The 11,135-nt window shown below is 34.1% G+C and overlaps 1 protein-coding gene across 1 annotated transcript; it reads left to right on the top strand.

Moving 5' to 3' along the window:
- Positions 1-9,705: 9,705 nt before the first annotated feature.
- LOC127222032 (olfactory receptor 10AG1) lies at positions 9,706-10,662 on the top strand. The gene has a single exon (XM_051183945.1). It carries the CDS (start codon positions 9,754-9,756, stop codon positions 10,660-10,662), a length of 909 nt encoding a protein of 302 aa, XP_051039902.1. The 5' UTR covers positions 9,706-9,753.
- The last annotated feature ends 473 nt before the right edge of the window (positions 10,663-11,135 follow it).

Raw genomic sequence — 11,135 nt, 5'->3', positions numbered from 1 at the left:
TCTGCTAATTTCCATTATCTCAATTCTGTAGACTTAGAGAATTTCCTTCTTCACAAGTGTTATCATAGAAATGAGGCAGAAATCATTAAGGCCAGCACAGCACCCCTCACCTTGTGAGTGAACCAGTGAATAAGAGACAATTAAGACATCCCTCTCATTTCCTGGTCCCTTCCAGCATAGCACTGACATTAGGTACCTAAAAAAATTATGATTTTTAATCACTGCCTTATATCATTATTTACTCTTTTATAGAATTATGATTTTACAGTATAGTTTTAGCTAGTCTGAAAATCTCTGTATAGACTAGTATTAAACACATGTGCCACCATGCTCAGTATCCTTTTTTCCCATTTTCTTTCATTTCTGTTATTTTTCCTTTTTTTATTTTTATTTATTTATTATTTATTTATTTATTTATTTATTTATTTATTTATTTATTATTTGAGACAGGATCTTACTGTGTATCCTAGGCTGGCTTCAAATTTCTTGCCCTGGCCTTTAACTTTTGGTTTTCTTGCATCAACTTTCCTCATTGTTTGGGTTGCATGTTTCAGCCACCATGCTTGCCATTATGTTTAGTGACCTCCATTGATGCACTCTACACAGATACCCCCAAAGTACATGCAGATTATATTAAATGTAGAAATAGCAGAATGACTCTTTTTTTCATGAGCCCTACAGTGGATTGTGAAGATATGTATTATGCCATTTTGAAAATTTAAATCTGATGGAGAACATTTTTTTTTTCACATTTCCTAAGTGAGAACACTTGGAGTTATTTTTGGCATTGAGATTCTACATTGCATTTAAAAACATGGACCTCCTCAGTGGAAACATTAACTGAACCCTTGGTCCTTGAGAAAGAAAGTACTGATGCTACTTTCCCTTTTTCCCTCCAACTAATTTCCAGGTCTTTTAATCAAGTTGTCAACAAGCATAACTATAAAATTTGAGAAGCTCCCAAGGCAAATGAATTGTTAATTTTGTAGAAATTCAATAAAAATAGAACCTTACTATTAGTACTATTTAAATGTAGGTCCAATCAACAATATCCTTCCCTCAAATTACATTCAGCATTTGAAGCAAATTCTGGCTTGCTGTCAGTATTATTCTGTAGGCTTGTCAATGTTAAATGTTTTATTTTTGTTTTTTTTTTTAATGCCTTTTAAAGTCTAAGGCAGGTAAATTCATTTGTGTTTTGAAATATGCATTCTGTGTAATTTTCTGATTAGACAAATGCTTGTAAATTATCAATTATTTTTGAGTATACCTAATTTGTGTGATACCATTTTCATTGTCTTACTGTAAAGCCTTGATGATCAACATGGGGGAGACAGATACTGTAAAGGTTTTGTGAACTTTAAAAATGCAAAATAAAGCAACCAGTACTAAGTAAAAAAATAAAATAAATGTAGTGTGAACATTTTTTAAAAATTATCATTGAGCAGCAGAATGTGCTAGATGTCTTCTTCCACAGTTAAAATTCTCTTCAATTGTTCATAATAGTATTTTTGTATCTTCAGCAGTATCTGTTTGTGGAGTGTCTCGCACTGATAGAGTGCAACAGTGTGTGTGTGAAATGTGGTTCATCTTCTATCCTCTGGGTAGTATAAATTATCCCCATGATAATAATACCTACAATATCATACAGCTAATAAATCAAACAGATAAAGAGTGTGAAAGATACCATATGGATAGTATCAAAGTTTAAACATTTATTCTTTCTGGGGCTAAATGAGTAAGATGAGTGTTTTAGGGGAAAAATTCTGTGGATATGTTACAAAAACAATCTAGTCTGCGATACATGATTGTAATATGTTCATGTACTAAATTAATTGCAAACTTGGGCACATAGGTATTAATTTAAGTATGACAAATGAGAATAGGTTTCCCCACTGGAAAGAAATATTTTCTCTATAAATATCACTGGAATTTTAGAAAACAGTCCGATTCTGATTTTAATGTGATACAACCCCCTTTTATATATATATTATAAACATTAATATTTCAATAAGAAAACAACTATAACAAAACTGAAAAGGTAAACTGATAATTTATTGCTATTTTTTTCAGCACTACGAGTTTGTAGATCATGATTTAAAAATTCATATTGAATATTTGAGATAATATATTCTAATATATTAACTTAAAGTTTTGTTTGGATAGTCTCAGATTTTTATTACTGTATAATTTAAATAATAAAATAATCTAATCTGGTAACCTAATATTTTTAATTTAAAATTTTTTTCTATCATCATGATAAAACTATAAAGAAGCAAAATAAAGAGTATTGTTTTAATTATAATCAAAGCAAATTTTGTTGTGTTGGCAATAAAGGTAAATCTATTATTGTAACATCTCTCCTAGAAATACTTTCCCTGTACTAATGACTTTTCTGATACATGGGAAAACACACAGAAATAGTTTCTTCTACATTACAAGTATATATTGGACAATAGTTGCTGATTTGACTGTGATGAATCATGTCTTATATTGATTATTAGTCTCCAAATCAAAATTATAACACATTTTTGTGCAATATGTGACTATATATATGTTTAACATGGTAAAAAAATTTCCCTTGGGGAAAAATTAGATATGAAGAAAAGTAAACAGAATTATATTAGTCTTATAAATAAAGGAAAAAACAAAAATGTATATTTTATGCAAAAAACATCTATTTTAATCTAATCTGTGTTAATGAGGTCTTTTGATATTGAAAATTCAATTTTATGTTCTCACATTCTCATTGAATTTTTCCACTTGATTAACACGAAGCAGCCAATTCTATTGGCAAGTTTTATGATTCTTTTAATTTGAAATTACAATCAGATAACATAGTAGAGCCATGTCTGCATATGTAATACAAATGGATCAGGTTTACTTACTGTGAAGTGCAGAAATAACATGAACACATTAACAGGAACTCTGGTGATATTCAATGGGATACACTATTATGCTTTATGTAATAGTCTGGCAAAGGGTTATACAGTCTAGAAGGGGTTTTCCAGAAGCCGGACAATGATTGATAACTTAAATAGCATTTTGTTTTTTACTGAGTACTCTTAAATTTTTGACTTCACAGCAATAGGCAAATTCATACTTTGTGATACCTGTCTGTACTTATCTCTTCATCTTTTCCTACCATAAAAATTTATTTTAATATGTTTCTTTTCTTGGGTTAGTAAACAGCATATACCAATTAGCTCTATTTTTTTTTCATAAAATCTGGATAAGTCCTTCATTTAGTAGGTAGAAACTCAACAAAATAGATCAAAAGATTTAAGAAAAATTTTGAAGGAAAAAAAATGTGAAAATATGACAGAAAAAAGAAAATACTAAAATTTTTAAAAATGATGGCTCAAATAAACAACATTTTCATTAGTAGAATGTTATATTTTATAAGACATTTGACTTTTAGAACCAGAGTTGCCTTGAACTTACACCAATCCTCTTACCTTCAACTCCTACAAACTTTGATTATACAAGTATATTACAACAATGTGCTTTACACAAACTTTTGTTTCTGATTTTCTCCTTCTGCAATGAATAGTGGTGGCATAAACAACTTAAAAAACACTTACTTTTGTTACATAAATTGATGAACTTTAATTAATAAACATTTGACCCACTTCTATGAATGCAACTCAATGGCAATTCTCACAAACATCATGAAGGCCTCTCTGACAGCTGAACATGCATTGAGTTCCACAGATTTAGAAATAATCATGTGAAAAAGAAAAACAGAGGAGCTTTAAGCTTGGCTTTCATAGGATCCTGACCTAGAGCTCAGCATAGAAAACAATAGATTTAGGGAGTGAATACACAGAGTTAAGTGATTATGTAAAAAATATTCAGAGCTGAAGTCTGGATATCTATGTCAATGAAAAAAGGAATTTGTGGTTGAATGTGAGGAATTTAATTCAGTCCCTTGATTCCATATGATTTCAAGGTGAAAACCGAACAACAGATGTCCTATGGCCTTTGTGGACTGTTGAATCTGTACAACACCCTCCTTGACCTATTCACAAATACAGAGAGATAGAGAGAAACAGAGAGGGAAACAGAGAGAGAAAAAATGAGAAGAAAAGACAGGGAGAGAGCAGGAGAAGAGAGAGAGATCACATGCAAGGGATGGGGTGAGAGACAGAGAGGGAAAAAGAAAACAAATAATAATAATTTTTAAAAAAGTCAATTTGGAATGAAGCAATCTTGTCTATTTCACAAGTTGAAGAAAATTTAAATATTTCAAATATGAGAAACCAGAAAATACTTTTAGTTCAGATTCACAATAATAGGTTGTATATGCTTTTTGTCATTATGGATCTAGTTTCTCTCATAAAATATACATTTTTTTCTAAGTCTATCAATTTCTTGCTGATTAAATTTTCCTTTAAAGCTGAATATAACTTCATAATGTACATATTTCATGATTATTTTATCCAGTTACCATTGAGGAATATTTAGTTTTGTTTTCCATCTCTGAGCTATTGTGAATAAAGTAACAATGAACACAGCTGAACATGTTTCTGTAGAGTAGGCTGTCATGTCTTTGCGTATATACCATAACTATTTCATATGATAAAATTTTATTTATTTACTTATTGAGATTATAATGTAAATAAACCATTTATTCCCTCCCTTTCTTCCAGGCACCCTACTTTTAACCTACCCTTTGAAATAATTAACTTATTTCGATTGCTTAAAATTGCATATAATCTCATAAAAACATAAAGATGAATATTTTTGTTTAATACATTTTAATTGTTAATTAAAATAGGTACTGCCATTATAGATAGACAACAGTCAGACATTTACAACACTGAAATTGAATGATAAAGGTCTGTAAAAGAATGCCAGCTTCAATGGTTTACACATGTAAAGAAAAGCAGTAATTCCATACACAAAAGAGTAAATGGAACTATTGATTCAATCATTAGCAATGAAGAAAAACTTTGAGTGTTGTTTAGCTTAGACTGCATGATAGATTGAAAAGACATGTGTAAAAATTAATAATAATAAAGCCTCCAAGCTGTCAAGGTTATTTTAGAAATTCTAAGATAAATAATATTTTGAAAGATTCAATGCTGCTAAAGTCAGGAACTAGATTAAACAGATTCTGAGGCTATGAAAGAAATAGACTTAGGGAGGCTAGGGAAGTGGCATTACAGAGGAACATCAAGATGAAGTATGTCTGTATTATCCTTCTGATATACTAAGTGAGTAAAAATGTACAAATGTATGGATTTACAATTAGAAATATATTAAAAATACAATTAGAAAATATATCTAACATGGGTAATACAATTGAACATCTTTACTGATAGAAATTGATTCAATTTTTTATTTATGTGTATTCACTACTTTTAGTTTCAGAGAATATCACCCAGAAATTCAAACTCTAACCATCAGAAAGAAACTTAGAAGTTATAAAGACCAAAAACACACACCCACATCCTTTTGAAGAGGAAAATGCGATTCAAACATTGTAAAGAGTATGGTTTTTTCCGCCCGCCACCGCTGGTCTTGTCCTGCCGCCACGCCACCAGCCCCAAATAACACACAGAGACTCTGTATTTGATACAATACTGTTGGCCCGGTTACTTGTTACTTATCGGCTAGCTCTGCCTTTAATTATTAACCCATTTCTATGTATCTTCACATGGCCTTCTCTTACCGGGGAGGCGGCTGGCGTCCAGCTCTCTCCAGACTCTCCATCTTGACCCTCCTTCCTACTTCCTATTTCCTCCTTGTCTCCTAGTCCCTCCTATCTTCCTTTCCTATTGGCCAACAGTGCTTTATTATTAACCAGTATGAGAAACATATATACATAATGGCATCTCCCATCATCTCCTCTTTTCTGTTTAAATAAAAAGAAGGGGTTTAACCTTAACATAGCAAAATATATAACACAACAGTTATCCAATAAGAATCACAATTAACAATATTTAGTCCATTAACATTTAGCAAGATTAAAGGAAACTATTCTATCATCTATCCTATATTTGTGAATTTAAAGTCCTATATGTATCTTATCTTTAAATCTAACTAAGGAAAACTATAACCATAACTATTTGTCTTCAACTCCATCAAAGACCATAGAAGGATAGTATATAAACTCTAGAAATGACAGAGACAATTCACTGCCTGGTCACCCGAAGTTCTTTTGTAATCTTCCATCTTCAGCCCATAGGCCATAGTGTGTCTAGCTGACTCTTCAGCAACGCAGGAAACTTTAAACTGTCTTTTTGTATTGGCAGTTTGACAGTCACTTTTCTCTGTGTCCTGCATACTGTCTCGCAGACTCTTCCATGAAGCAGCAACTCTGTAGCAATGTCCATCTTGAATCAGCAGTCACTTTTCTGTGAGTCCTGCATGTCCAGTTTATACAGCACAAAGTCAAACATTCCAGACAAGAGCAGTATCTTTGTCCAAATGGCTAGTCTTGCCATATTGGACGTAAACTCCATCACGAGTTTCTTCAATGTCCATCTTCATCTTCCTTTTTGATGCAGGTGGTGTTACCAGGAGCATTTATGTCTCATTGTCGGAAAAACCCTAAACCATTTTAAATGCCATATTCTGTAGGTCTTTGAAAGGTTTGAAGAATGCTTATCTATCTCAAATACATCTCTGCATATCTAGAAAACCTAACTTACCAAGCTATAAGTTTTGACTATTATAGGTAACTATCTAAAATCTGTACTAAATTATACATTACATTTCTAAATGAGCTATATAAACACAATACATAAACAAGAAGAGAAATATACATATCACAACATTGACCTTAAATTGTATCAATAAATGAAAATCCATTCCAAAACAAAGTATTCATATCTATACCATAATTCCCTTTTTACCTTTAAAAAGAACTGGCTGTGATCATTAACCATTTATAACCAAGTCCATTTAAATGAAAACAAACATTTATAAACAATATTTGGGAATTTGGGCGTCGTTCTTTCCAAACTACTTCCTGCTGATAGGGGGCACTGTCATGGGGATCCTAAGAAGTTGCAGAAATCTTAGCTGTAGCCTGCGAGGCTGCTTTGTCCAAGCTGTTTTGAATGTTGGATTATCAGGAACTCTGTTTCAGGGGGCCTGGCTTGATCAAACCACATTAGTCTGCAAGGAATCCACAGCTTTTCATTTTCTGTGGAAACAAAAATAGAAATCCTTTTCCCCAGTAACTTGTCCTTGAACTTGGATGTTGGAGTCAAAGCATTTTTAAAATATATAAGTTGAATTAATCCAGCAACATTTCCTTTATCAATTGTTGTTATTTTCTCAGCAGTCAAACAATGTAGAGACAACACAATAGTATACAGTAACCAGATTCTCTCTGAGCTTTTCATCTTTACGTGGCTTTATTATTACTCTGTTTATTTTACTTTTATTTTTTATTTCTTGACATAGGGTTTCACTGTGTAACTCTTATCTGTCCTGGAATTTACTCTGCATACCAGGTTTACTTTGCAAATCACAGAGATCTGCTTGTCTCTGTCTTCTGAGTGCTGGGATTAAAGGCGTGTGCTACAACACCCAGTTCCTCTTTGTCTCTTTAAAACCATTTTTTTTTCATGTCTACGTATATTTTAAAACACACTGTAAACCTTTAGAGGTTTTTCTTAATATGAATCTGTCTTTACTGTAAATCTTTATCTTCATCTGGCCACAAGTCCTTTATCTGGTAAACAACAACATTGCTAAAATGAAAGTCATAGCTGCATCAGCCACGGTTTACCAAAGATGGTGGCGGGTACTTTTACCCGCCAGCACAGAAAGCTGTGCTCACCGCCTTGGTCTGCACTGCCACCCAGAAAGCATGCTGCCGGCTTGGAGATGTGGTCACTGCCATTGCCATCTCTCATACACACCAATAAATTGTTAGCAGAGTTATTTAAAAGCTGTGCGGTTTTTGAGAAAAATGCTGTTACCAAGAAAACTTGCTTTTCTCTGTTGTTTTGTTTTTAAAACCCTTTTTTAAGCTTTTGTTAAATTTTAAGTGGAAGTTCTTATTAACCACGTGGGCGCCATTTGTAAAGAGTATGGTTTTTTCCGCCCGCCACCGCTGGTCTTGTCCTGCCGCCACGCCACCAGCCCCAAATAACACACAGAGACTCTGTATTTGATACAATACTGTTGGCCCGGTTACTTGTTACTTATCGGCTAGCTCTGCCTTTAATTATTAACCCATTTCTATGTTTATCTTTTAGACAGGAATAGGGAATGGTGGGTAAAGGTATGGTTTAGATGGGATAAAAGTAGATTAGCCTATTTCCTTGAGAATTTGAGTATGAATGAGATAGTATTTTACAGCTTACATTGTTATGTATTCCTATGTGGTAAGCTATGTAAAATTAAGTTTATATTTTGTTATATTGTGTTAAATGTTTCCACTTATAATATTTATGCACATTATTTTTTACCATATTCTATGTATGTATACTTTTCTTGTGTTCAAGACATTTTGTATATTGATACAATTTGGGATATTTATCTTGCTGCCCTTTATAGTTCTACCTCTTGTCTTGACACTTATACTCTACCTCTATTTTAGGGATTTACATGTAGGTATATGTAAATAGTTATATTGTTTAAGTATTTGTTCCTGCTTTACTCAGGAAAGTTTTAATCAGTCTTTTTAGCTAAGTTCCCGAGTATTATAGATTATCTTCACTCACATTTCCTGTACCTATGAGATTAGTCAGATATAGATGCTTAATCTTCAATCCTTCATAGACATGCAGAACATGGCATTTAAATGTTTTAATATTAGTACTCCTTTGACATGAGACACTGTTGCTCCTGACAGCACCGTGCATTTTCCCGAAAATATGTTGGACACTGTTGTTGCTCCTGCTGGAGTTCAATCTCGCCTCAGCTAATGGCCTGTTGGGCATAGAATTGCCCCCACCTTGACCACTGATTTGGACATGCAGTCCTATGTGCTTGCAGGAGACAAATATAGAAGACTGCTTGACCTTGCCAAGTCAGGGTAAGACAGCCATTCTATTTCCCTGCTGTTGTTGTGGTCTGTCAAGTTCTCTTGGCCTTAGCCAAATCTGGGTGTACCAACGTCGCTGTGAGACCTAGGGTGACTGTTCAGGTGGCTTGCTGTTTCTGTCCTTGCTGCACCGTTTTGGAAGTTGTCCATCCGCATTTCCTGTCTACTCTAGTATTGTTATTTTCCTTCTCAGGTCTTGATGAGGTTGAAGATTAAACTATCACAACTATTATTCTCTCTTCCTAGTTAGATATATTAGGTACTAGACTTACGTTTTCCAGCTTAGGACAACTCTATTGTAAACTCCATTATGCCCTCACCCTAGGACTAGATATGTAGGTCATTTTGTTCTCGATTTTCCTTTTCTTAGAGCACACTTGTTATTCACTGTTTTGTATATAGTTTTGTATTAAGCCTAAATCTTTTCTTTAGACTAAAAGGGGAATTGTAGTGAGGTAGTCCTTCTGTAGCACTGACCACGCCCATTGGGGGGTGGAGCGATGGGCGGAGGTGACCTGAGGAAGGAGGTCGGAGGGGGCCAGGAAGGCGCTCTCTTTCTGGCGTGACTCGGACAGGAGAGGATCGGGTTGAATTTCCTGGTGTTCATCTGTCTAGGTTGTAAGTTATTTCTCCCTGAATAAACATCTATTCGGCCTATTTGTTTATCCTGACCCTTATTTACCGCAATAAAACATGTGAATCTGCAGAGAGCAAATATCATAGAAACAAATCTTAGTCTATCTATGGAATTTGTTCTCTTGGGATTTTCTGATATTCCCAAATTGCACTGGTTTCTCTTTGGAATCTTCCTATTCCTATACATAATTATCCTGTTGGGGAATGGCATCATCATTCTAATCACAAGGGTGGAGCCCACTCTGCAAACTCCCATGTATTTTTTCATCAGCAATTTTTCTTTCCTAGAAATCTGTTATGTTTCTGTCACTCTTCCTAAAATGCTTATGGATCTTTCCACCCTGAAAGGAAGTATTTCTTTTTTTGCCTGTGCTACACAAATGTGCCTTTTCCTTATACTAGGGGCTACAGAGTGCTTCCTCCTGGCTGTGATGGCATATGACCGTTATGTGGCCATCTGCAACCCTCTGCACTATCCTGTTATAATGAGTCACAAGGTTTGTACTCAGCTAGTGATTGGCTCCTGGGTTGTTGGAATTCCCATTCAGGTGGGACAGACATATCAGATTCTGTCTCTTCCCTTCTGTGAATCTAACCAAATCAACCACTTCTTCTGTGACATACCTCCACTGCTCAAATTGGCATGTGGAAACATCTTTGTGAATGAGATTGTGGTCTTCATATTTGCTGTATTGATCGTCACTGTTCCCTTCATGTTGATTCTTGCATCTTATAGCAGGATCATCTCAACCATCCTGAAATTGCCATCAAACACAGGAAGGACCAAGGCCTTTTCCACCTGCTCTTCCCATCTTATAGTTGTATTTTTATTCTACGGATCAGCTACCGTCACCTATTTAAAACCTAAGTCCAATAAGTATGAGGGGACAGATAAACTCCTTTCTCTGTTTTATACCATTTTGACTCCAGTGTTTAATCCCCTAATATATAGCCTGAGAAACAAAGATGTCACAGGAGCACTGAGAAAATTATTTACAAGATTGGTAACAATGTGACACAATTAAAGCCAGATAAATTATTTTTATGTTTTGTATGTTTTATTTGAACATAATTTATTCTTCTAAATAAATTGATAATATAATTTCCTCTTAATGGAAATTATGTTGCATACTTATGTGCAACCCCATTAATAATATTCTGCTTTTAGACATCAGTTTTTCTTCTTGTTTTATATGGGTAAGTAGGAATTTGTAAATCAGCAAGAAATGATTGTGCTTTGCCTACTGCAAAATGTCCCCAGTAAAACATCTGTCCTTGTGTTCTTCTGATCCTTTTCCTGCTTTTGGGCCTCTTTTTTTTCTACTGGGTTGCCACATCCAGCCTTGACACAAGGGTATGGTATGCCTAGTTTTATTGTAACTTGTGATGCTGTGTTCAGTTGATATCCCTAGAAGACTTGCTCTTTTCTGATATTACATGTATGTGATCTCTTATCTAATATGTAATTTATGTTTTTAAGATCTTTTGT

This window comes from Phodopus roborovskii, unplaced genomic scaffold (assembly GCF_943737965.1).
Source record: "Phodopus roborovskii unplaced genomic scaffold, PHOROB, whole genome shotgun sequence".
Lineage (NCBI taxonomy): Eukaryota > Metazoa > Chordata > Mammalia > Rodentia > Cricetidae > Phodopus > Phodopus roborovskii.
This window is presented reverse-complemented; position numbering and strand designations above follow the sequence as displayed.

Coding starts and splice junctions, on each gene's coding strand:
- LOC127222032 (XM_051183945.1), top strand. CDS start 9,754: ATGGAATTTGTTCTCTTGGGATTTTCTGATATTCCCAAATTGCACTGG.